The sequence below is a fragment of the Camelus bactrianus genome, chromosome 19 (assembly GCF_048773025.1).
Source record: "Camelus bactrianus isolate YW-2024 breed Bactrian camel chromosome 19, ASM4877302v1, whole genome shotgun sequence".
NCBI lineage: Eukaryota > Metazoa > Chordata > Mammalia > Artiodactyla > Camelidae > Camelus > Camelus bactrianus.
The window spans coordinates 7,347,323-7,374,487 of record NC_133557.1 but is presented as its reverse complement, the minus strand read 5'-3'; the positions used below and the strand labels follow the sequence as shown (position 1 = coordinate 7,374,487).

General features: G+C 39.5%; 1 protein-coding gene across 2 annotated transcripts; it reads left to right on the top strand.

Moving 5' to 3' along the window:
- The first annotated feature begins 2,392 nt into the window (after positions 1–2,392).
- Positions 2,393–26,760, top strand: PANK2 (pantothenate kinase 2). 2 transcript variants are annotated; one of them, XM_074346974.1, is made up of 7 exons: positions 2,393–2,809; positions 14,101–14,453; positions 17,547–17,800; positions 18,880–19,056; positions 21,570–21,693; positions 23,278–23,403; positions 26,255–26,760. In XM_074346974.1, the coding sequence occupies exons 1-7, from the start codon at positions 2,527–2,529 to the stop codon at positions 26,303–26,305; spliced, it is 1,368 nt and encodes a 455-aa protein (XP_074203075.1). In that variant the 5' UTR covers positions 2,393–2,526; the 3' UTR covers positions 26,306–26,760. The 2 variants fall into 2 exon arrangements, with proteins under 2 accessions (XP_074203075.1, XP_010971045.3); XM_010972743.3 differs by lacking the exon at positions 2,393–2,809 and adding an exon at positions 2,810–2,918.
- The last annotated feature ends 405 nt before the right edge of the window (positions 26,761–27,165 follow it).

The window sequence follows — 27,165 nt, the reverse complement described above, 5'->3', positions numbered from 1 at the left end:
CTATGAAATAAACTATTATAGTAATCATAGAGAAAGAAACCTCTTAATTGCTACTTTCATTTTTTGGGAAAAAAATCTAAGTGTAATCATGGGTTTACTTTGCTCTAAGGCAAATCTTCAATTTCTCTTAAAAAAATGTTTTTACTTCAGTATAACACACATACAGAAAAGTGTACAAATCAAGTGAACACCTTGATGAAATATCACAAAGTGAACACACGCATGTAACTACTACCCAGACCAAAGAAACCAAACATTAGCAGCCTTCTAGTAGCCTATCAGGTAACTGCTCATCACTACTCTCTCCCCTTCCCCCAAAGTAACAAGCATCTGGACTTCTAACATCATTTATTACTGTTGAACTTCATATAAGTGGAATCATATAGTATGTATTCTTTTGTATCTGGTTTCTTTTGCTCAATTTGCATTTTTGAGTCAGGATTATAAACATCTTGCCTAATTGACATTAATATATGCTTTACCTGTTACTTTGCATAAAAGTTATTTTATTTATTTTTTTATTGAAATATAGTCAGTTACAATGCGTCAATTTCTGGTGTACAGTATAATGTCCCAGTCATGCATATATATAAATATATTCATTTTCATATTCTTTTCCATTAAAGATTATTACAAGATATTGAATATAGTTCCCTGTGCTATAGGATAAACTTTAATGATAGCCACAGACTGCATGCAAGTTCACACTAGAGAGCGAAGACACATATATGTATTTAAGAGGAGAAAATGCCTCCCACTAATTTACTGGAATTTCACTGAATCTGTGCCTTTTGGTAATTTTAAGGTGGAGAGTAGCTGAAACTCTCAGGAATCCAGACTGTCATTTTTCAAGCTGTATGCCTCTGGATGAGTTTCCTCACTATCCAAAGGTTGTTGGGAGGATTAAGTGATATGGAAAGACACTCGACACTGTTTTGTTTTGTTTTGTTTTTAACATTTTTTTTAATTGAGTTATAGTCAATTTTTTTCACTCTACACTGTTAAAAAATATTTCAAGTGTTGTTTTGAAGTTGGGGTTTATCTTGGGACTTCAGATGAGGATGATTCTCGATTCTTCAGGATGATCTATCCGATCTCACAGACTTGGATGAAAGAATAGGTTTTCTCGGTTCTTGCAGGATCCATCTGGGGTGGCTTCCTGCAATAGCTGGAATTTCCAGAGTTAGGAAATACGGCTTCCAGAGTTATTCCTACAGTGAGGGAGCTAGTTTCAGGAGAACATGGTAATTCTATTCAACAAGGGAGAAGCTCATCTTTCTTGTTCAGCCTGCAACTAGCAGTCATTATGGGAAAGGTGAAGAAAATGAGGGACATTACAGTCACCCAGGGGAGGCACTTATGAAATCATCACCGAGCAAGATAAACCCACAATCCTGTTAAACTTGACTGGAGTGAGGGAGTGCCTTGGTGGTACTGAGCCGTGGATCATTCCAGGCTCGGACAACCTTTGGGAGAAGAGACGCTTGTATGGGTCTTTGGTATCTCAGGTCCGGAGGTGGCCATGTTCTCGCCCCCCAAAAGAAGATAATGAGATGACTTAAAAAACAAAAAAACCAAGCAAAACCCCCAACAACCCAGGCTCCAAGAAAGCCACCAAATCTTTCTATGTCCCTCTGTGCACCACACAGACGGGGGGGGGGGGGTCCAACCTCTCCTTCAAAAAGCCAACCCTGTTTCCTAGCTCCCACACCCCAGGCTTCACTGCAGGAGGGTGGCCAAGGATTTATAACCGACTCCTTTCTTCCAGTTGCCATGGAGACCAACCCCAGTCCTTTCATTTCTTGTGGTGCTGGGAACATTTCTCTAACGTAAGAGAAATGGAGGGGGCTTAGCCCAAACACGCCGGTGGCAGTGCTGGGGCGGGGCCGTGGGGGAGGTAGCGGTTAAACAGAGCGCGGGGGACTGTCGGCCTAGACGGCAGTGGCAGAATCAGGCCAAGGGACAAAGGCTAAGGTCAGCCTCAGTTCAAGCCTTTCCGTTTGTCAGCGAAGACGACCAGCAACTGTGGGCACACTGCTGGGCTGGAGGAGGGCGCGAGCTGGCAGAATACAGGATGTAGCAGCGGGAGGGACTCGGGGGCGCGAGGCCGCGTCCCGGGAGAGTTCTGGGTCCCGGAGCGCTGACCGGTCCACTCGAAACGGAGAGTGCGGGCCCTTCCACCCACGCGTCTATTGGGCGGCGCCGCCATCACTCTTCACTCAGCAACACCACCGTCTCCTCCTCTGCCCAGCCTGGATCCCCTCCCCCACCATCCACCGCCCTGCCCCGCCTGGGAGCCTCTCATTGGACGGAGGCGCAGTCGATCCGCCTCGAGTCCGTGAGCGGATTGGACAATAGGCCTTCGGGCCGCCCCTAGCCTACTTGGATTGGCTTGCTGCGTGTTGGCGCAACGGAAGAGGCGGCCTGTGAAGGGTGCTCCTTTGCTCTGGGTGGATTGCCGCGGAGGAGGCGACGAGGGGTTCGGCGCTGGGGGGCTGGCTCGGGCGGCAGCGGTGGCTGCTGCGGATGGGAGCGGGCCGGTTCGAAGCGCCCATGGAGCGCCACGGCAGGGCCGCAGCCACCTCCACCTCGTCAGCCGGGGAGCTGGCGCCTGGGGCCCCCGATGGGCGGCGGCGGGAGCCGCTGCGGCGCCGGGCGAACAGCGCGTCGGCGCCCACCGTCGGGGCCTCGGCCTCGGCCTCGGTCTCGGCTTCGGCGGAGCGCGTAAGGCGGAACCGGCCTGGCTCTTACAGCGGTGCTACCTCGGCCTCCCGTCAGCGCGTCGAAAGCCTCAGGAAGAAGCGGCCGCGTAAGTGCCCGGCCGGGCGCCCTGGCGGCTCGCCCTGCCCCCTTCCGGCCCGGCTGCCGTTTTTCCCGCGCGCTCGCGCGGAGACAGTGCCCCCGCACGGTGGTCCCAGGTTGGTGCGTGGGCTGACACCTGGTTGGAGGCCTCGGGTCCGCCAAAACGCGGGGGCTTCGGGGTTCGGCCCCGCCTGGCCCTCGCTTGCAGTGGTCCGCGCTTCCCCGTTGTCCGAGTGGAGTTTCCTTCTTGAGGACCTTTCCTCCCTGTTCTTAGCTCCTTGGACATTCTTTGCCGGAGAATCACATAATTTTATTCCTCGGGAAGGCTTCTTTTGACTCATTTTCATCGCCTCCCCTTTCTCTAAATCGTTTGAATTCTCAGTGTCTTTCTTAACGTGGTTTTCCAAGGAGCTACTCTTCCAAGACATTACATCCTTTTTATCTGAAGATTTCGACCTTACAGGAAAATAGTTGAGTTACTGCAAACTAGATTGCGTGTTCTGTGCACTAGATTTGGTTGCTTTTCTTCCCACGAGAATTCGGGTCATCTTTCACCTAGATATCGCCTTTTTCCTCCCCATCTGTTTGTTGGTTCTCACGATTCAGGCCTGAACCATTCTGGGCATTAAGCCTTTTTCTTTTGAGGGAAAACGACATATTTCTGAATCTCGGTTTGTCAGTGCACACGCTCTTCCCAGAGAATCGGTTTCTCCATTTTATTATTAGGTTTTTCTGCCTTGTGATCTAGTCCAAATATTTTTTTCCCTTTACAGGCCTTCAGGTCCTCTCTCTAGCAGCCATTACACTTCTTGAAGGTGTCCACTAGCTTGATAACTCTAACAGGAGCTTTACAATAGAATATTTTACATATGGTTAGACTTTTTTCTTGTTGCCAGAATCCTGTTTCAGGAAATCAACTTGTTTTAAATGCAGATTATGAGAGTGAGAAGGTGGCAGGGTGAGTGTGAGGTCTTTACTGGATAGTCTTGTACCTTAGCCCAACAACCCAGTTGCTTTACTCTTACCTTTTATGATTTAGATGATTAAATATTAAATACAGCCGTATTTTGCTAGGAAAAATTTGGGAGTTTTCAAGTCTTTTGTCTTTTCCTATCTTCTTGAAAGAGATTTGGAAAAGAGGTTATCCACTCTCAACCTATGCCATTTTTAGAACCAATTTCCTGGTTTGTGTTTGGAGAAACACCTGATTTTTAAGTGATGCAAAACATTAATTCTCTCATGATTTTGTACTACCTTGTTAGAGATGGATGTAAATTCCAGAGGTTCAGCAAATAGGAATCACAGCACATAGCCAGCACTTTGTGGCCAGTGACCACAAAGATTCTAAGTAAGTATTGTAATTTGGGTTTTTTAAAATAGTTTTTTTCATGTAGTCTTTTGAGAGCTTTAATAACTCTTTAGCCCTTATAACTTCTAGGTGGGTGGTAGTATTCCATTTTATAGATGAGAAAACTGGGAAATATTTGCCCAGTGTCAAATGGCTAGTGCGTGGTGGAATGGAAATGCAAACTCAGAAATTCTGGCTTTTTATAACATCTGCTCTTGAATACTTGCTTTATTGAATTGTTTCATGTTCTATTAGCTGTTTCTTCAATTGCTCTATGAAGCATGATTACTCTCTTTTGCGTTCAAGGCTCTCTTACTTGAGGTGAAAATTTCCTAGCTACTGTGGAAGTACTTCCGTATTTTGAATACAGAAATGATCTTGGGAGTTAAAGATACAGATTCCCTGGGTCCAGTTCTCTGTCTTTTGAGTCGAAATCTGGAGAGGGTTCTAAGAAGCTGCATTTTTAACAAGCTCCTTGTATCATTCAGATACAGGTCACTCTGAGACCACTGTGTAAAACACTGGTTTAGACTGTAATGGGAGGATGAAAGTGGTATATAAGGTGCTTTTGGAATGTCTTTTGGGAGCTAAGACAATATTCATCTTGTAGGATTTATTTATTTACTTATTTTTGTTTTGGTAGCTGATGTTTGTCATGGTCCCCTTCATTGCTTTTCCTGACTGATAAGTCACCAGAAGCCATCTCTAAGGTAATGGGACCTACTAAAGAAATAAGCAAGGTATTGTTCTTCCATCCCTTTGTTCTTTCTGTAGTATCCCGGGATGCACCTGTTAGATGGAAAGGCAGTGTATTGACTGCTGAACCCTCCAGGAATATACTTAAGTATTGACTTTGAGGGAATTCGATAAAGGTTAAATCTTTGTATTTTCTTCTTAGGAGAGTTGGGGATGGGGTGTTGCCATCTTTCTTTTGAGATTAGAAAATCTCATTTTGACATCATTGCACTGCTTATCTAAAGGTAGAAGACTAGTTGTCATCTGAAACTGGAAGGAGCTGTTTAGTTTCTCTTAGGAATTGTTGTGGACCCTGATTGTGGTCATGTTCTGCCACACATGTTCCCTAGAGCCCTGTGATTCCCAAACCTGTCCCCACCTCAGACTTAAGACATCATAGTCATTAGGGATGAGGCTAGACATGTGTGTCTAAGAAGTTCTTCAAAAGTTTTAGATCAGCTGGAGTATGTCTCATAGGACTGAGAAATACCTAATAACAATTAGTTTAAAATAGTGGAAACAAAGATGCTAATGATGGTAACATAGTGCTTACTTGTTTATGTTAGAGGCTGTGCCAAATACTTTGTAAACATTTTTTTTTTTTTTAAAGTCTTAACAGTTACCCTGCCAAGTGGGTATTTGTTGTCTCCAGTTTCCAAATGAGGAAATGGGCTCAATGAAATTGTCCTTTTGTCCAAGGGCATATAGTGAGTTGGTAATGGAGCTGTGTTTTGATTTTAGGTGTCTGACTTCAGACCCAGGTTCTTGAGTTTCTCCATCTTGGAGGGTACATGTGCAGTAATCCAGAGTAGTGGTTCTCACATGCAGTCACTCAGAAAAAAACCTCTCAGATCCTCAGAGGGGTCTAAAAATGTCTTTTAATTTTTAAAATTTTATTGAGGCATAGTTGTGTACAGTAAAATGTACAATTTTCACAAATGTATATACATGCATGTAACGAAAGACTTCATTTTAATCAAGGGCCCCAGATATACAGCAGATGTGCAGGAGGTGTGGGGACTCTGAGATCAGAGTGCTTCACAGCAGTGTGGGGAGGATGAGCTGCATCCTTGAAGGTGCCTCCCGAGCATGTTGTAACACTCCAGGGAGCGCTTTGGGACACGCTTGATTTTGGACTCATGCCAATCTCAGAATGTCTTTAACCTCCATTAGTCTAGAAAATTAAGCTTTTGTTTGTAGCTTGATAATACTAACCTAGAAAATAGATTGCTTTTCCTTGGTATTTTGGGGGGAGCATTGGTGGTGTCAGAATGGAATTGGCGCTGGGGCCCTGGAGGACTGCATTTGATCAGGTGCAGAGTTTCATCTTCAGTTAGGAAATTAGGAAGGGCTGCCCAGTGACTGGGAGCTGAGGAAAGAAGTTAGATTTCTGTTGCTTTGTAGCCCAGTTTTGAGAGATAGAATGGGAGAGGATGCTTTTTAACCTATTGTTTTATCAACTAAATCTAAATGAAATAAAAGTAAACATAGCCCTTCTTCTTCTGAATAAGAAATATAAAGTATTAAGCACAGCCTAAAAATAATACAATTAGCAGCTTGTAAAATGTACAGTATGTTTTTTAGGCATGTATGAATTATGCATTTCGATAATATGATTGTTGAGTGTTGGCATCCCTGCCTTCTATTTATCTGGAGAGATGGTAAGCAAGAAAGGATCTATGCTGTTAAAAATATTTTGCTTAAACTCATGTGAAAAGGAGAAATGAGGAACAAGATAATAGACTGTAGGTTATTTGAAAGTACCTTATCAGGCAGTGAAAAGATAGCTATTTTGACTGGTCATTTAGAAGAGCAGTAATGTTCCTTGGGCTTAAATTTATAAACTTTTCAGGTTCATAATTTGAGGTATCTTTACAGGCACTGTTTTTTCTCAATTTATATTCTTTCTCAATTTTTGTCAGCAATACGGACTAGGATTGAAAACCCCTTTTTCCAAATAATGGCTTAAAGTTTGCTTTCTGAAAGTGAAAACTATCTTGCAGTTTTTAGTAGTCTGTTAGGTTTTGTATGTTTATATTTCTTGAATGTAGAATTTATTATTGAGTCTGCTGGTTTTATAGTAGATAATATTTTATAAGTATCTAGTCCCTGAGTTAAAGCTACTTTGGGAATAAGAAGAATTATTATTAAGGTACATCTTTTAGTGTGAGGCCAAAGAGTGCTGCCTAGACCAGCCTGAAGATTTAGGTTTGCAATATCTTAACCATATGTGGTCTGGTAAAGATGTAGTTCATAATGTTGGAAAATTGAGCACACTTTTATAAACCATATATTTCTCACTGGAAAGCATTTCAGTTGTTGAGACCTATTATGAGACAGTGTGCTAATAATGATTTTACATAAATCTGTAAGGGAAAGTTTAAATTCTTTCTAAAGATGTCCTAAGTCAAGACAGTCTAGGTAGAGTACATTGGATGTCTGAATATCAGGAGATATGCTAAAGGCTAAAAATAGCCTAAAATACCTGAAAATTAATGGAAAGACCCACTAATTAGATGTGATAAAATAGATATTCTTTTAGTGAGATAGGAGGAATGTGATGTGTGGCAGAAGTTTGTTTTTCCATGACTTTTCCCACCAGAAACACATAGTGCTTTTTTCTTTTTTTCTTTTCTTTTTTTAATTTGGGCGGGGAGGTAATTAGGTTTGCTGGTTTGTTTGTTTGTTTAAATCTAGGTACTGGGGACTGAACCCAGGACCTTGTGCATGCTAAGCATGCACTCTACCACTGAGCTATTACCCACCCCCCAACACATAGTAAGAATTTTTTGAGTAAGAATTGGAAGGCTTATTCCAGTAATCATTATATTATAGTTTATGGGGGCAGTCTCTCAGTCATTGATAGGAATCTAAACCCCTTTCAACAGGCTGAATGTTTAGAAACAACAGAATTGTATGGCCTGAGAAATTATCAGAGAGCATGCATCTAATGGATCTCCCATGTCTTTAATTGCCTCTCATGTCTTGGATACATAAATGGTTTGATCAGTAGTATAACAAAAAAACCAGAAACCATTAAAAGCTGCAACAGTATGAACTGAGCTTTTTGCTTTCTTTTCTTAAGACTCCTTATCTATTGCTGGTCCTCTTTATTAATTTAATGTATGTGGTTTTTATTAAACTGCTTTTTACTTAAAAAAAATTTACCCAAGAAAATATGTTCTGTGCTTTTAGGTTTATATAGATACTGGTTAAAAGGATTTAGGAAATCTGGGTTTGAGTCCCACTTCTGCCTTTTCTTGACTGTGACCTTGGGCTCTTTGACACTTCAGTTTCTTAATCTGTAGAGTGAGATGATTGCCTTGCATGGTTAAACATAAAATAAGCTCATGCAGTAAAGTGCTTGGCTGTTAAGGTGATCATTTAAGACATAATAGCCATATGCTAATGTTTCAACTTTTTAATCTAAGGAAAGGGGAGTGAGACTTAATTTGTTTTAAGCATTGCAAAACCTTCCATTGTTCTTAGATATGTCCAGATATGTTCATTCCTTTCAGTCCTGTTGATGAGGTATGTTTGTTGGTAGAGTGCTGTCTATGTCTCTTTTCCTGTGCACCAGGTTGGCAGTATTTTAAAGTTGATGGTTAAAGAATGGTGCTGCTAGTAGGAAAATGGGAATGGGATCGCCTTGTTTCAAGTCATATCCAGCCCTGTTGCTTTCATGAGTGAAGAAACTTTTTTTTTCCTTCTCCTTGCCATGGACAGACTTCATGACTCATGCCAGGTTGAGTTACTCCCTCATTACTGGGAATGAAGTTTCTGTTGGTGTTTAAAAAAAAAAAGTCTCCTTGTGACTGAATTGGAATGGCTGTGGGGAGTCAGCCACAGTATTCCCTTTAGTATTGCATTGACATTGTTAGATTAATTTGGGGAGAATTAACATTTTAACAGCATTTGCTTTTCCTTCCTGGAACATGATACATCTTCCCCATTACTGTGACTTTCAGTATACAGTTTTGGTTGGGGGGAGTGGAAATTAGGTGTATTTATTTTAATGGAGGTACTGGGGATTGAACCCAGGATCTCAGGCATGCAAAGCACGTGCTCTACCATTGAGCTATTCCCTACCCGCCTCAGTATGCCATTTTAATAGCAATCATACATATTTAGTATTAATTTCTAAATACTTTATGGTTTTGTTATACATGACATTTTTTCATGTAGTTTTCTTGCTAGGTTTAGCTTATAACATAGGGAAAACTGTTGGTATTTGTATTGTTGTGTGTCCAGATAATAAAAATTTTTTAAAAAATTTTGTTGGCTCAATTGATTCTCTTAATTTTTATTTTTTGGAATCTATTGAGATAATCATGGTTTTTCTCCATTAATGTACTAATGTAAGCAAATCTCATTAATTGGAATTTTAATGTGAAAGTCATCATTGCATTCCAGAGAAGAATCTCTATTGACCATGGTGTATTACTCTTACTGCACAGCTGGATTCTCTTGTTTAATAATTTAATATTTTTGCATTTGTGTTGTGAGGTACTTTTCTAGTTTAGATATGAGGTTAGAATGACTTGAGAATCTTTCTAAATTTTTCTGTGTCTTATAAAGGTTTGCCTGAAAACCATTAGAGCCTGCTGTTTTTGTTGTTTGGGTGGTAGGTTTTGACATTGTTAAAAAATTTTTCATTGCTTTTGATTTCTGTTTCCTACCTCATTTTGAGCCACTTTGTGTACTGTTTTTTCTACCTAATCCTCTATTTAGTGTACATTTTGAATTTACTGTTACAAAGTCGTAAATTGGCTTATTTGTATAATTTCTGGTTAAGTACTTTCATCTTCTCTGATTTTTTTTTTTTTTTGAGAAAAGCTATATCTTTTCTTTTCTTGGGTAAAACAAATTTGTTTTAGTGGCTTTTTCAAAGCTTGGTTTTACTGATGAGCTTTGTTGTGGCTTTGTTCACAGTGATGATGTTTTTCTAATTTCATTTATATATTCTTTCATTTTTAATAACTTCCTTCTGCTTATTTTGGGGCTGTTTTATTTTTCCAGCACTTCAGATTGTATGCGACATTCTCTTTTATTGAGGCTTCCTTCTTTTTGAATACATTTGATAAACATTTAAGGCTCGAAGTTTCCCTTTAAGTACCACCTTGAGTATATCCTATTCTTTTTGATACATGGTGTTCTCATTGTCATTCATTTAAAAAAAGTTTTGTTTTGATTTCACCTTCAATCTCAAGAGTTAATAGAAATGGATTTGAAAGTTTCCAGATGGATAGATTTATTTCTTTGTGTCTGTTGGATTGATTTCTTATTTTGAGGTATTGTGGAAAGTGTAGTTTGGTTTTGTCCTTTGGAATTGGAGAGTTTTAGTGCTGTTAATTTTTGTGATTGGTTTATGAATATTTGAAAAGGAAGTATATTTGGTTTTTTGGTACAAAGTTCTATTTCTGTTTAATAAATCCACCTTTTTAGCTGTAATATTTAAATCCTCTGTATATCTTTATTCTGTGTGCGTGTGCAAATTTCTGAGACTCATTTCATTCTCACACTGATTTGTAGATTTGTCAGTTTCTTTTTAATATTTTTTGAAGCATGTGTCAGGATCATATCAATTACACATTTTTATGCACATGACATAATTTCTTTTTGTCCCCCTTTTTTGGGTGGGATTAATTAGATTTATTTATTTAATTAAAGGACATACTGGGGGATTGAACCTAGAATCTCGTACATGCTAAGCATGCGCTCTACCACTTGAGCTATACTCTCCCTCCATGTCTCCTTGTAATGCTTTTTGTTTGAATTCTTTTCAGTCTGCTAGTATTGTATTTGCTTTCTGTTAACACTTGCTTGATACAGCAGAGTAACACTGTCCAGGCATTTATTTTGCTTACCCAAATTCAAGTATATAAATGTGTCAAAGCAGTTAAATAAATGGTGCCAGTAACTCTACTCACTGATTTAGTCAGTTAATATATAATTGCGAGTGAGCACAGGGATGAGAGTTGTGAATCTTACTTTGGTAGATCACTGTTTGGAGGGACACCTCATAATGTGAGCACGATAACCCTTGTTAAATGCAATGCTGGTTTTGAAACATAAGATTTGACTTTTACTATGTCTTGTTTCTTAAATGTAAGTCAATTGCTCTGTCTAGTTTATCAGTCTTCAGTGAGGTGCTTACGATTTTGATTTACTCGTTTTTGACTGAATGCCATTTTCATCTTAAAGCTTCCAGTTCCTTAGGATGGGACTCTATTGTGGGTGTTTTACCATTATTTACCTTCAGTCTGCTTGTATTATTTTATTTTAGATGTATCTTTTTATATAAGCATATAGTTTAATTTTCTCTTCAGTCTGGAAGAGAAATTTGACCTGTTTGTGATTACTCATATGTTGTATTCAATTCTGTCATTTTGTTCTGTATTTAATACATTTTTTCCCTCATTTTTCAACTGATTTTTTTTTCTACTCATTTGAAGGTCATATGTTCATTTTCTCTTCTTCTGGAGTTACTTGTAAATTTTTAATGCATTTAAACCATCACTTCTTTATTCTTGTTTAGAATTAATCAGAATCTGTATCTTCTGTTCCCCAACAAGACAGAACTGCTGCTTGCTTTGACTTCCCTCTCCTTTCTCTTCCTTCTTCGACTTCCTCTGTTGAAATCATGTAAGTATTTTAGTTCTAGATTGCTTATTTTCCTAAAAGTCAACTTGTATTGCTTCCTGCGCTTATCATTGTTTATTATAGTTCATATCTTCTTGGGTGCTTTAAAAATCTATTGGAGTGCATCTACTATTATTTCAGAGATCTTTGAGTAGTAAACGTTGAGCTCTTTCACATGTGAAAATGTCTTTCTCTTGCATTCCCACTTGAAAGCTCATTTGGCTGGGTATGAGCTTCAGGTTGCTTGCCTTATGACTTTGCCAGTGCTCTGTTGTCTTCTAGCATCTGTGTTGCTGATGGGAAGTCTAATTTTACCTTTATGTGAATGTATCTTTGTAGAAATTCACTTTTTTCCTTTAGAAATTTTTTAGTATATCCTGAAATTTCAATAAGATGTGTCTGTAAGTCTCCTCTTTCTCTACTTACTAATTTTGTTTAACTTAGGGGATCTTTCAATCCAATGATTCGTGTCCTCCCCGCCTTCTCCCCTGGAAAATTTCTAGAACTCACACAATGTAGATGTTGGGCTCTATGGTTCTGTGTTTTGTATATCTACCTTTCTTTCATACTCCAGAGGGTATATGGGAGAATTTTAGTTTTGTTTTCTATTTGTATTTTCTGTGCCCATTTTGTTATTAAATGTATCTGTTGATCTTTATTTTGGAAATCATATTTCTGCTTTTTTCTTTTATAAAAGTGTCTATTGGATATGATTTACATGCAATAAAACACATCCACTTAAAGTGTACAATTCCATGCATTTAGACAGATATATATACCCATGAAGCTTCCCTTTTGCCCCAACAATCAAGATTTGGGTTACCACAGAAAGTTTTCTTCTGCCCTTCTATAGTCCTTCCCTCCTTCCCTCTTTCCATCCTACGGCCTGTGATCTGCTTTCTGTCAGATGCAAAAATGATTAGTTTGCATATTCTAGAGTTTTATATAAGTGGAATCATATAGTATGTAGTTTTTCACACAAGGTTTCTTTCCCTCATCCTATTTTTGAGAATCATTTATGTTAAGTGTATTGTTCCTCCCACCTTTTTTTTTTTCCTAGCTCTGAAAGCCCCCAACTACTAGGAAACTTAACATTGATATAGTTCCCAGGCCTTATTCAGATTTCACTAGTTTTATGTGAACTTTTGTGTATGTATATTTCTCTCTATATAATTTTATCACGTGTGTAGATTCTTGCGGCCATGGCTACAGTTGGCAATCATTTCTTAATTTCTAATTTTCATTTATGATGGCTTACTCATTTTTCATGGGTGAAATCTCATTTTACCTCGGAGAGTGTTTATGATTCTCTTTAAGTCCTCTGTTCCTGCAGCTCTTTCTTCAGATGTTTAGCTTCTCGTTTTTGTGGTGTTGATTTCCCTTTTGGTGATTCTAGTTTGTAAAATGATCATCTCTGGTTTGAGGATTGCTGTTCTGTCAGTGGATGCAGTGTCTGTTTACCAGTTTGTCAGGATGGATTGTAGGGGAGAGATGGGAAATACGGCCAGACTTGGGGACACCTCATTTCTTCTGGGTAGTAGCAGCCACCTGGAAGCCATACTGATTCTTGGACTCAAGTGCCTGCGCTCAGTGAAGACTTTGCCTCTGTAGGGTGGGAGGTGGGGAGTGGTTTTCAGTAAAGGGAAGTGGCTGCCCTGTGCAGTTGTGCCCAGTGTGTTTCCCCACCGGATGGCCTTGACTGCACCAGGGCCTGCTCCCATTTCCCCAGGGCAGCCACCCCCTTGGCCTCTTGGATTGAGCACTCCTCTGCTCCCCTCACCTTCATAGCTGCTCCCAGCTTTTATATCCATTCTCTTTTGAGGATTCTGGACAGTTACTGCTTTTGTCAACCTAGTTCTGCTGGTGAGATCACTTCTTGTTCCTCAGAGTTATTTTAGAAAGTCAGTAAGTCTGTTTCTTTAGTCATTTCTAGGATTTAAGGTGGGAAGAGAAGGCATGTACAGTTAATGCGGTTTATCTTGATCCAGTCTTCAGAAGCCATTTTTCGGGAAGGAATTTTTTTTTTTTTTGGAAATGGATATTAATTAACTTTGAAGCACCTGCTCAATAGATGTCCATTGAACCCTTACCTATTGACTTATTGATTGATTGATTGACATCAGGTTTTGAGAGAAACTGACCACTGTAGCTTATATGTTATATAGTATTGGGAATTTCTTCTACCCATAGTTTGAGTACTAAATGAGAGCTCTGAAAATTCTCAACATTTCTTTAAGCCAAGGGGAAGTATGATTTTCATTCTCAAGTCTCTTTTTTTCAGAGATGAGATTCATGGGTAGTCATTTTGCTGTGTTTTTTTTTTTTTAAATGATTTCACTGTGCAGTTTGTTTGTATAAGAGGTTTGGTTGGCTTAATATTGTGATAGTTTTCTTTTTGATCTTTGTATTTTTTTTTTAAGATTTGCTTCCAGATCAGGCAGAATCATGTCTTCTCCAGAAAATCTTCTACTTAATATAGTTCTTGGAAACCTCAGGGTATGAAATAGTCTAATAAGTATAAATTTAGATTTCAGAAAAATAGCTGTTCTGACTTTTTTTTCTTCCCCATTTAGTTTTTCCTTGGTTTGGCTTGGATATTGGTGGAACTCTGGTCAAGCTGGTTTATTTTGAACCCAAAGACATCACTACTGAAGAAGAAGAGGAAGAAGTGGAAAGTCTTAAAAGCATTCGGAAGTACCTTACCTCCAACGTGGCTTATGGGTCCACGGGTATTCGGGACGTGCACCTGGAGCTGAAGGACCTGACTCTGTGTGGACGCAAAGGCAATCTGCACTTTATACGCTTTCCCACTCATGACATGCCTGCTTTTATTCAAATGGGCAGAGATAAAAACTTCTCGAGTCTCCACACTGTCTTTTGTGCCACTGGAGGTGGAGCGTACAAATTTGAGCAGGATTTTCTCACAGTATGCATTTTTTAGCTTATATACAATTTACGGTAACCTGATTGTTAAAAATAATACCAATAGCAAGTAGTGGAATCATTTCCATCTCTCATGGAACTTGAATTTTCTTGAGCCAAATTAAGATTAAATATAACTTAGTGATAGGAGGTAGCCACCTAGAGATTGTTGTATGGTTTACTTCTTGCCCATTTCAGATGAGTTGTTGAGAGTCAGAACCACTAAAAGCATAGCATTTTGTTGTTCTTTCAGTATGAAAAAATAGTGAAGCTGTGAAGCAGAGTAAGGAACTACCTGCAAGGAACAATTTCTAAAGTCTTGAACAATGATACTGAAGAATAATTTAAACAAATTAAATGTCATTTCATGTCATAAAATTGTTTCCAATCTTGCCTACCATGTAATTTTTCTTATCCCCCTCATTTGTTTCTTGGCAGGTAGGGAGTGGGGAGTGGTTTTCAATAAAGGGCAGTGGCTCCCCTGTACAATTGTTTTACTATTTAAAAATAACAAGGAATTCTGGTCCAAAGCAGTGTTTTTTAGGACTCAGGGCGAGTCAGAGATGGTTGACAGCAGTCTCCTCTCCCCAAATGCCTTTTGATGTGCTGCTTGCTTGTTAGCCAGAGTCTCTGGATCATGTCTGTACACTAGGGGGCGTGCCAGTGGGCACTTGGTTTTGTTTTCATTCACTGAACACTAAGGCCTTGAGGCTAGGTCCTTTGAGGGTGGATGTGGGGGTAGATGGGAGAATTGACAGGCGAATTGGCCAAGACTCTTACCTTCAGGGTGCACTGTAGATTTAAAATATCTTCAGTGACCATGTGTTTAATACCACCAGTGAGAATATTACAGAGATTCTGCCTTTGTCTATGTTATTTTGCATCTTTTTTCTCTCCTGTGTGTTATTGTGTGGTTTGTGACCTTGTTCTCTTTGTCCTCTATCTCCTTTCTTCCATAACTGACCATCGTAATACAAAATTGACATGAATTTTTAAACAAGGTTTTATATTCTACTCTTGAGTTTTTCTTGGTTGTTGGTGTTCAGTGGTTTCTTTTGCACTTACGAGTAAATGGGAAAGTAGCAGGAGGAGAGATCTCCTTACTTTGTGGTTATAGTGGACTCTTAATTGTACGCGGTAGGACTCTGAATTGTGTATGCTCTGTTTCTCGGACCATGTAGATGCCTTTGGAACATACTTGAAAACCACTCAGGCTGTTATCAGAGGTTCTGTGTTGTGTTGGTTTACAAGGAGAGGTGCAGAGTGGATTCTAGGCCTTAGGAATTAGCTCTTAGGCTGTTGGTGTTTCTCATCTGTCTGCACCAGGGCTATCCTTGAAAATTGTGTGAAGGCAAAATGCCTAACAAATCCGGTTTGTGCATTAAGAGTGACTAAAATTTAATAAACCACACTGAAGTATTTTTTAAAATACTGAGTTTATCCTTTCTTTTTTTATGTGAATCAGATTTCCTCACATTGTATTGAGTTTGCTTGTTGGTGCAACACCTACATTATGAGTGACTTGAGTTAGTGAAATTACTCGTGTATTCAGTCATCTAACTTTATCAGTTAGGCTGGGATTCATTAGGAATAATAGCATAGCAGGACACTTCAGGATAACATCAATTACAGGAAAGCTAAAAGGGGATGGTTTGACGTACAATGGTAGAAAACCACTTTGATTCCAGTAGGCCACCAGTGTAAAATGATTTGGCTTCCAAATGAAAATGCTGGCACTTGAGATTCAAGTGTCAGGAAGTTGGAATTGAATTTATCATGATCATGGCAGGGAGGGCATGAGCAGGTGAAATAAGGACATTGATGAACACTTCACAGGCTTGGGTTTGGTCAGAGGAGTAACTTAATATTCTTAATTAGGGATTAATTAAGGATTAAGATGAAGTTACCTATTAATTTCCATCTCCTGTGGATTGTTATAAATTGAGTGTAAATTTAATCAAACGGAAGTTGAGTTAAAGGAGGGGAGGACTTGCAGGGCTAAACTTAGTTGTAAACAGAAATAGGTGTGTTAGTGAGTTGAGGCATCTACATTTGTCACATACATCGAGTAGATATGCTGGTAAACATTCAAATGGGTTAGAAGTTCATAGTGTAAAAAGTGAAAATTTCTTTATATCATCTCTTTAAAGTCATCACTGTTAAAAGTCTGTGTATCTTTTTAGTTTTTCTGTGCATGTAAACATTTTTTTTTTTTGGAGGTACTGGGAATTGAACCCAGCCAGGTGCTTTGTATGCTGAGCACATACATGCTCTACGACTGAGCTATACCCCCACCCCCACATGGTTTTAGAAATAGGCAAATTGGATCATATTTTATAAAATGTTTTTCAGCTTTTTTTTTTTTTGACTAAAAACATGTTATGGAGTTCTTCCCACTTTAATTCTTAATTCAGTAAAGATCCTCTTCATTCTTAATTGCTTTACAGCGCTCCATAATTTGAACAGTAATTTCACCATTCACTTATTAATTATTTAAATAGAATTAAGTTGATACCAATGTTTTAAATTTTGATTCTGCTGAACTGCTGCTCCTCCCCACCCCACCTGCTGTAACTGGTTTAGATTGAAAACTTTTGCCTTTTAATTGGACATTTTCAGCCCTTTGGCTTCAGGTTATTAATAACACAGTGTGGCCTACTTTGATACTGCTCTGTAGCCTTGAAGATGGTCTTTTGGAGGTAGAGGTTGGAGTCCTTGTGGCTCCTGCTGTGTGTCACCAGGTGCTTGCATTGCTTGGATATTTTTAGAGTCTGCTTTCTGGTAGGGCTGTGTTCCTGCCTCATGGTTCCCGTAAGCAGATGTCTTGTTATCTGCTTGGGTTTTTGGCACATTTCTCCAGCTGCTGCAGTGGTTTGTAGGTAGAGTGTATTTGGGTCGTTGGGGGCAGAAGTCTGGCTTGTTAGTTCATCCCTATGTTTGTTGTCTCCAGATCTGTTCTGTAGAACATGCACGAGTAATGTATGTCCATGAGCCCTTTTTTGGTTTGTCTGATGTAGAGGGGATGCCTTATTAAATGGAGATTTTATTTTTGTTTGGCTTGTTAAAAAACTCTGAATGCATCTTTATTTCATTACAGATAGGTGATCTTCAGCTTTGCAAACTTGATGAACTGGATTGCTTAATAAAAGGAATTTTATACATTGACTCAGTTGGATTTAATGGACGATCACAGTGCTATTACTTTGAAAACCCTGCTGATTCTGAAAAATGTCAGAAGTTACCATTTGATTTGAAAAATCCATACCCTCTTCTTCTGGTGAACATTGGCTCTGGGGTTAGCATCTTAGCAGTATATTCCAAAGATAATTACAAACGAGTCACGGGTACCAGGTAGGTCTTTTGTATGGAGGACATTGTTTATTATTGATATCATAATAGGTTGAAATTTAGTTTTCAGGTATTGCATTTAAGTACATCTTTAAGAACTTGTTAAAATTATATGAAGGGTATGTTTCTCTGGGATTATACAAGCAAATATTGTTTCTCTTTGGAAATTCTGATTTCATGATCTACTTTTCTTTCATCTCTATTGCTGAAGATTTCATTACCATAGCTTCATAGAATATCCTATCAGCAGGCTCACTGAGCCCGTAGTCCCTGCCCTCAGGTAGTGTATGGTGTGCATACAGTGTAACCAGGGCTACGAGGTAACATCTATAAGGGAAAGGCAAGACAAGATCCCAGCTTTGAAAGCGGCCTAGAGTTTACATGTATACACACACTCACGTGGTCGGGATATGTGAGGTCTAGAACTTGAGCTACTGAGTAGTAGAAAAATGACTGGGAGAGGGTAGCCCAAAAAGGGAAGATTAGGTGGCAGATGAGAATTGAATACCTTTTGGTTCAAAGATGAGAAATCACTTGAGGAAAAACAGGTGGGTGTTGGCATAAACAAGTTTTATTTTTTTAATTTTTATTTTTTTAAACAAGTTTGAGTTAAAGAATAAGAGGAGTACTTTTGGGAGAGAAAGCACATTCATAGATGAGTTCTAGTCAGGGAGAGGGGCTGATGACCCAGGGTGACGAGATGCTTGGTTGGGGATGGCTTGGTGCTTGCACTTGGAGAGAGAAAGGAAGGAGGTGCCCCCATGGCCCTGGGTATGGTGGGCTGATCTGCACCTGAGGTTCCTCCTACTCTGCAGGTGCCCAGACTGCATTGAGGACGTGGGCAGGGAGGCAGGTCCTGTGTTTTGCCACTTTGCTGGCTCACATGAATATGTCTCTTCAAGGTGTCTATTAGGCACTTCATGTTTATGTTTTCACAGACTTGTTTCCTATTGGTGGCATCTGCACGACTGGGTTGGGGCAAGAGTAGGTAGATATATGAATATGGTTTGGGGCTCATAAACATTACCTTCCTATTCTTATTTTGAAAATGGCTGTAATACTATGTTTATTTTTAATCACAGTCTTGGAGGAGGAACTTTTTTTGGTCTTTGCTGTCTTCTTACCGGCTGCACCACATTTGAAGAAGCTCTTGAAATGGCATCACGTGGAGATAGCACCAAAGTGGATAAACTAGTGCGAGACATTTATGGAGGGGATTATGAGAGGTTTGGATTGCCAGGCTGGGCAGTGGCTTCGAGGTAAGGGAAAGGGTGTGTGTACTCTAAGAAATACAGGGCTAAAGTATTAACTATTGGGTGTATCTTTTACCTTTTAAATAGCTTTATGTACTATAAAGCCACCTGTTTAGAGTATATGATTTAGCAGTTTCTGGTATATTTATAGAATTTTGCAGCCATCTCCATAGTCTAGTTTTCAAAAGTTTTCATCACCCCAGAAAGAAACTTTATGTACATTAGCTGTCACTCCCCATTCCCCCACCCCCAGTCCCTGGTAGACACTAGTCTGTTTTCTGTCTCTATGTGGTATCATACAACATGTGATTTTTGTGACTGGCTTCTTTAAATTAGCATAATGTTTTCAATGTTCATCTATGTTGTAATATGAATCAGTACTTTGTTCCTTTTTATTGCTGAATAATATTCTTTTGTGTGGATATACAACATTTTATTTATCCATTTATCAGTTGATAAACATTTAGGTTGTTTCATCTCTTTGGTTATTATGAATAATGGTGCTGTAAACATTGATGAACAAGTCTTTGTGTGGACACGTGTTTCTGATTCTCTTGGGTATAAACCTAGGAGTGGAATTGCTGGGTCATAGGGTAACTCTGTTTAATCTTTTGAGTAACTGTCAGACTTTCCAAAGTGGCTGTACCATTTTACAATCCCACCAACAGTATATAAGAGTTTAAAATTTTCTACATCCTTGCTAGTTCTTATTATTGTCTGTCTTTAGTTTTAACTGCTTTAATAAATGTAGAGTGATTGCTCATTTTGGTTTTGATTTGCATTCCCTGATAACTAATGATGTTGAACATCTTTTCATGTACTTGTTGGCTCTTTTGTCTTTCTTTGGAGAAATGTCTATTCAAATCTGTTGCTCATTTTTTTCGTTGGATTATTTGTCTTTTTATTACTGAATTGTAAAAATTCTTACATGTTGTGCATATAAGTCCTTTATCAGGTTTATAATTTGTAAATTTTTTCTCCCATTCTGTTGGTTGTCTTTTCACTTCCTTGATGGTGGCCTTTGTAGCACAGAAATTTTACATTTTGATGAAGTGATTTGTGTCTACTCTTTCATCACTTGTGCTTTTGGTGTTATGTATAAGAAACCATTGCCTCACCTAAGATCATGAAGGTTTACTTCTGTGTTTTCTTCTAAGCATTTTATAGTTCTGGCTCTTACATTTAGGTCTGTAATTCATTTTGAGTTAATTGGTGTGAGGTAGAGTTCCAAATTCATTCTTTTGCATATGGATGTATAGTTGTCCCAGCACCATTTGTTGGGTAGACTTACTTCCCCTTTGAATTCTCTCAGCCCCTTTGTTGAAAATCACTTGACCATAAATGTATGGGTATATTTCTGGGCTCTCAGTCTATTCCATTGATCTGTATTTCTGTCCTTATGCCGGTACCACACTCCCTTGATCACTGGAGCTTTGTAACACTAAGTTTTGAAATTGAGAAGATTGAGTCCTTCGACTTGTTCTTCTTTTTCAAGATTGTTTTGGCTAGTCTGGGTCCCTTGACATTCCACATGAATTTCAGGATCAGCTTGTCAATATGTGCACCAAAAGGCAAGTGAGATTTTGATAGAGATTGTGTTGAATCTGTAAGATCACTTTGGAGAGTACTGCCATTCTGACCTATCAGTTCTTCTGACCCAAGAAGATAGAATGGCTTTCCATTTAGATCTTTGCTTTCTTTCACCAGTGTCTTGTGGCTTTCAGTGTACAGATGTTATTCTTTGGTTAAATAAGTAGTTTATTCTCTTTGATGCTGCTGTAAATGGAATTGTTTTCTTAATTTCATTTTTGGATTGTTTGGAAATACAGTTTTGTGTGTGTGTGTTTTGGGGCACATGTTTTTTTCCCATAATAATAGAAAAAGCCCTCATATATACATGCCTGTTTACTAATTTTAAGCACTTTGTGAATGCTGTAGATTGCATTTTCTGTTTGTGTGGCATTTGCTCATTGATAATCACTTCCTTTTCTGATTAGTTGGGTTTGTGTTCAGGTCACAGCTATTAATATATCAATTCTGTTGGAAATACTTGATCTAATAGGGAGATCTGAAACTCTTATGTAGTTTACTCTTGGAACTCAGCTGTCTGTACTCTGCTTTGCTTAGATAAAGCAGCTTGTGAGATGTGAATGTGACGATTCAGGTGAGTGGCACAGCTGTGTAGTTGGGGACGAATTGTTAATTGAGGTGTCTTCCTGAACTAAGCCGGTTGCTGGAGCATGGTCCCTTACAGTGGGTCTGAATGTGCAGCTATATGATGTCAAAGCTAGATTTCAGTGGAAACCGCAGAGAATATTATTTGATCAGAGTGTTTAAGTTCTTGAAGGTGTATTTCTCTTTGAACAGATGCTCTGTTATTTTGTAATAAAAAGTTTGAAGAGTTGAACAATGTTGCCCTGAAAGTCACTTTTATCTTAATAAAGTAACACTGATGTTCTCTTGGGCTGTGTTGTCTTTGGTTTAGCAGTGGTATGTTTGTTTGTTTTTTTCCATCACAGCTTTGGAAACATGATGAGCAAGGAGAAGCGAGAGGCTGTCAGTAAAGAGGACCTCGCCAGAGCGACTTTGATCACCATCACCAACAACATTGGCTCAATAGCAAGAATGTGTGCCCTTAATGAAGTAAGGGGACGTGGATTTTTTTAGTTGCTCTGAGGAAAATACAGAATTTACTGTGTGGGCCCCACCTTGTATGCAACGTTCTGTCTTCTCCAAACAGTGCCTAAATGTAGTTGTAAATAGTGCAGTTTGCTTCATTGGCAAAGTTAAAACTTTTCACGTGTAGGTTAATAATCTTAATTGATTTTTTTCCCTTACTAAAGGTAAACACTGCTGTTACCTAGAGGTAGAGGAGAGAGTAGAGGGCGGTAGGGAAGGGAGCCAGTGTTGCAGTGACGGGACTGCTGGGCGGTGGCATGGGTGGCGATGCTGAGTCCCAGCGCCGCGCAGCACTGTTGAGCTCGCTGGGAAGGAATGCAGAGAAAGGCACTGAAGCTGGGAGAAGACCGAGTGGGCCGAGAAATGTCCCCGCCCCCTTCTACTGCAGCAGAGCTGTCTTTGTGCTTTCAGCTTCTTTACAGTGCTGCCTTGTAGCATTCAGGTCAAGCAGCATTGTACAGGGCTATGAAAGAACTGAGAATGGCCTTCCCTGGGGCATCCAGTTGGTGCAGCTTTATAGCCTGTCCCTATTTATACACTTTTGTTTAAAATTATTCTTTTAAATAGATAATATAGGCATGTGACTTTAAAGGAAACCTCAAAAGATACAAAAGGATTGTCTCATTTTTAATTAAAAAGATACTGTATCAGCATCAAATAACTAAACATCTTTTATTTGAATATTTGAACACCTGTTTTCTTTATTGCATGTTCCTTTTCCTGTGCTTATGTATTTTAAGGTATTTTAGTTGGTGTACATACCATTTTATGTTTCTCACTTAAATATTTTAAATTGTCTCGCTATGTATTTGATTTTTATACCGTAAGTCATTCATGTAGAGCTGGGCATTTGGTGGCTTGCCAGTGATAGCTTTGCAGTAAAGCATTTTTAAGTGTGGAGCTATTCCTTGGATGAATTTATTCCTGGTAAGGGACTTACTCAGAAGTGAGATTTCTCATCTACAGAATGTGGTCATGTTTATGAATCTTGATAGGTATTGCCAAGATGCTTTGTACAAGGGCTGCACCAATTTAAATCATTTTTAGCAATGAATGAGTGGATCAGTTTTATCACAATTTGACTAATATTAGGGGTAGAATTTCAGTTAGTTGTTTTGCTAACTTTCAATGGATCTAAAATTTTACTTTCTTTGATCACTTAGGTTGAATTTTTTTCTTTTCTGTGATATTTTTGTATAATTTGCCTATTTGCGTTATTTCCTTTGAATTGGATCTTGCTTTTTTTTTTATTTATCTGTATAAAACTTTTTGTTTAATAGTAGTTGTTGTTTGCCATGTTTAATTCAAATGCTTTTCCCAGTCTGTTTTCTACTGTGACGTTTTCTGGCATGCTTTGAAGTGGGTCTTGAGTTGTCTGGGGATCAAATTTAAGTAGTCCTGGATCAACTGAATTAAATGTAAATACTACTTTTTTCATCAGCAATCAACTTGCTGCTAAAAACTTTGTACATGGTACACTCTTTGGGGTAACTTTTACGAGAGAACAAATTAAGATGAAAACTAATTGCCTTTTTTTGATGTGCTCAGAACATTAACCAGGTGGTATTTGTTGGAAATTTCTTGAGAATAAATACGATCGCCATGCGGCTTTTGGCCTATGCTTTGGATTATTGGTCCAAGGGACAGTTGAAAGCACTTTTTTCGGAACACGAGGTAAGCGGAAGTACTTTCTGTGATGTGCTGTTTCACAAAGGGCGTGTGGTTCACCCTGCACTGGGATTTGAAGCTGTGCTTCTTATTTGTTTCTGTGCTTGTGTGATGTGGGTTAACTTCGGTCGTGTTCAAAAGCTGTTTCTTATGTGATTTAATGTAAGGTAGATTTTTGGTTAATTTAATTGTGAGCTTCAGCAATTTTAGAGAAGGAAGTCTTGATGAACAGCTGTATTCCTGATGCCATGTTCTTTTCTGAACCCCCCTTTATACTTTCCCCATTGCAGTTTGCACTTACTTTGTAAATGTGCTTACTCTGAATTCTCCTTTTTTCATTTTTGGGTGTCTGTTTTTATGTGTTGATTAGTTTATATGTCCATTTATTTAAGATGTATGTTCTAATCAGTAAAAAAACATTCCAGGATTAGAACCACACTGTCATTAGAACTTAGCACATAGGCAGGCTAGAGATGACAGAATGGAAAAGAATCATTGAGTTGCTCAACCTGTTTTTCATTTTGAGGGACAATAGAACCAGAGCTGTGGAAGGGGCTTTCTCTTTCCTCCCCTTGGTTGTGGGGCAGTCAGACTCTTTTAAGTGTTGCTGGATTGTAGATGGTGTTAAACTATCATGAACATTTTCCACAGTTGTATGTGCTTATTTACTTTAACAGTGTTTATATAAGTTGACGGAAGTCAGAGTAGGATTTGAAGTGACACAGAGAGGTTGCTTTTTCCTTAAAAGTTGCTCTAAGTTTTTCTTTTTCAGTCGCTTAAGTTCATAGTTAAAACCCAAAGTGTATAAATTCCCCATAAAAAGCTTAAAGTTTAAGTCATTAACTTTTTTTAACCTCTAATGTTATTATATTAGTAAATCAGTACTGAATTATCAGTTTCTTATAACTTTTACATACATCTTGCTTTTTGTGATTTTTGACCTGTTTTGTTTTGCTTAATACTAGAATAAAAAGAAGCCCTGTTTAATGTTACGTCTTAGTATAACCTGCGTCCTGCTGAGTTTCTGCCTCTTGTTGGACCTTTTTCTAGCCAGAACGTGGAGGCTAGTTTCTTAGTTTAACTTTATTTTTTAACTTACATCTTTATATCATAATAGTTATGACATGAACCCTTTATGAAATTTTGTGTTTACATTTTGTCATTCTTAGGTCCTGCCCTCTGGTTAGCACTGTTTTTCATTTATATTCAGGCCTGTGACTCTAGTGTTGATTTCTGCACTTGTGGAACTCTGATTATTTTAGGCTCTCTAAGTCATAACATACCCTCCTGCCCTCACACTGAAGTCAGCATAACTATCATGAGAGCTTTGTATAGATTCTTCTCAAGCCTTTCTCTTTTGTCCTTCATGCTTCTTGGCTTATAGCAACCTGTCTGCCTTTTTACTGGATGGTAGGTTCTGGGTCTTCAGTGGCACTCAGTGTAATGGTTAACTTTATCTCTTCTTTTTTGTTGTGGAATAAAACCCAGCTACAGAAAACCACATAAAGTGTGTAGCCAACTCCTATATTGTGAACACCCTTGAACTCTGTCCTCTGGACGTGATTGGGGGTTTCTGAGCGCTGTGGGTCTTGCCCAGCTGTGTCCCTCCTACAGTTTCTGGCCTTTTCTTATAACACATCCGTGTGGCTGCTTATTTTTAAAACCAAGAAATAGAGTGAAAGGGCAGGCTTCAGCCTCTCTGGTGTGTGGCTGCATGTTTTTTGGAGAAGCTTTTCTTGGAAAATATATTGGACCTTAGTTATTTGATATTTCCAAGCCTTCAGGTACATTCTTTAATCCACAGCAAGTCTTCAGGATCTTCCCATTTCCTTTTTCAGTCATTTCTTAAAGTACTTTACTATCTGATCTCATCCTTTGGAGACCTTGGATTCTGTATCATTGTAGGCTTATTCTGATTCCTGCTGGCTTTCTCTTTCTGCCAGTATGGGTTTTGTCTTTTCTTTTCTATTTAATCCTTGTTTTGGTTTGTCTTTGGGTTGTTGTGTCTTGGTTGTATTTGACTGTGACCGCTTATTTCAGGAGGTGGTCCAGCATTGTCTTTCTTCCACTGCTGCCTCTGTCTCGTGCTTCTGTCCTCTCCTCAGGTGCTTGTGTTGGTCTTCGGATGTTGCTCTTCCGTCCTCGTCCCTCTCTGCATGTTGCCATAGGGTTCTGTTGTCCCCTCCTCTGCTGCCTGCCTCTGCCAGTGCTGCCCTGCCCGCTGCTCAGCTCCGGATCCGGACGTCCCGTCACCACCTGGATGCGGCTGCCCAGCTGCCCGGAGCACTTGGCTTTGCACGTCCTGTGCGGAGCCCGTTCCCTTGCTCTTCACATCTCTTGCTCCTGTGTCCTTGTTCTCAGGGGTGATGGCACCAGATGCGTGGGAGGGCCCTAAACCTCCCTACTGCCCCCTCTTCTTCTGGCAAGTCTTAAACCCATCCCACCCCCAACCAGCTAGGCCCTCACCCGTGACCTGCCCCCACTTCCGCTTCACTGCACTTCATGTGTCATCCTCCCCTCATCCCGTAGTTGTCTGGAAATGCTCCAGCCCTTGCAGCTTCTTACTTCCTCATTCCCCAGGAGACAGTCAGGTGCCGTCTCTTTCCAGAGGTCACTGGGCTGCTGCAGGCCTCATAGCTGGTCTGACGTGCCAGAGTGTCTGGTACGGTTAACCCTCCCCCCTGGCCTGGGGGCTCCTGGAGCAACTCTGCTCCCAGGCTGGCCTTGGGCTCAGCAATATGGGTGTCAGGAATTAAGAGCTGTGCTGGCTTTAATACTGGTAATCGTATTTATGGTCATTTAAATAGTTCTAAGGAGAATCGCTCTTATTTTTCTTTTTTCTTTTTCTTTTTTTCAGGGTTATTTTGGAGCCGTTGGAGCACTCCTTGAGCTATTGAAGATTCCCTGATTGCTACCTGGGGAGGGGTTCCTGGAACCTTCCACGATGGGATCTGTGGACCTGTGTTTTTTTAAGAGACTTACTCAGTGTTATGATTGTGTACTACCTGAATCAAAGCGAGAAAGGACAAGTGTATTTTTCTAAGTCATCAAGATAAATCCTTAAAAATTCAGTCTGAACTAATAACCAGTAAGGAAAGATACATGTTAAAAAACGCGGACCATGTCCATGTTGGTGAGGATTCGCTGTATTTAAGTTGCCCTTCAGTATGGCTTTGTTCAACTTGCTGTGTATTTTTGAAATTCAGCATTACTCGGTGGAGCCACTTCAGGGGGAGAGCTGTTCTGTGCTGAGCTGGCTGTGGTTTTATGTCCTGTTGAACTTCCTAAATGTAAGGCAAGCTGCTGTGTATTGTAATCTAATCTAATCTAATCACAGTTTTGTCAATATGGCTTTGGAGATCATCTTCTGTGCATTCATTCTGGTGTGCATTTAGCCTGTGTGAACATATTGAAAAACATGTTTTGTTTCAAGGTTCTGCAAACTTACTGGAAAGGTTAATTCTGTACCTGAAACTTTGAACAATGAGGCAATTTTTGGAAGGTATTTCCAGATTGTTTACATTGTAGATCCTATTTCCTTGGGTAGTGGGGGGATTACTGACATGTTGGAAGTAAGCTAGTAGAAAAGGCACATCTGGAAGACTGAAAGCAGACACAGAGGGCTACATCTTTTCAAGGAACAGGGGCAGGGGTGGAATCTGGTTATATCCGGCTGGTAGAAAGGGAGGAATTGGGGTGTCCATTGACTAACTCATGGGGAGCAGGCCGGGGCTCTACTGATTTCCTTTCACTCCTGCCTTGTGCTTG

What these genes read in the sequence shown, in the direction of transcription:
- PANK2 (XM_074346974.1), top strand. Translation starts at nt 2,527, where the DNA reads ATGGGAGCGGGCCGGTTCGAAGCGCCCATGGAGCGCCACGGCAGGGCC. An exon ending in CCTCAGGAAGAAGCGGCCGC is followed by an intron (nt 2,810 to 14,100) that starts GTAAGTGCCCGG and finishes TTCCCCATTTAG; the next exon opens with TTTTTCCTTGGTTTGGCTTG. An exon ending in GGCTGGGCAGTGGCTTCGAG is followed by an intron (nt 19,057 to 21,569) that starts GTAAGGGAAAGG and finishes TTTCCATCACAG; the next exon opens with CTTTGGAAACATGATGAGCA.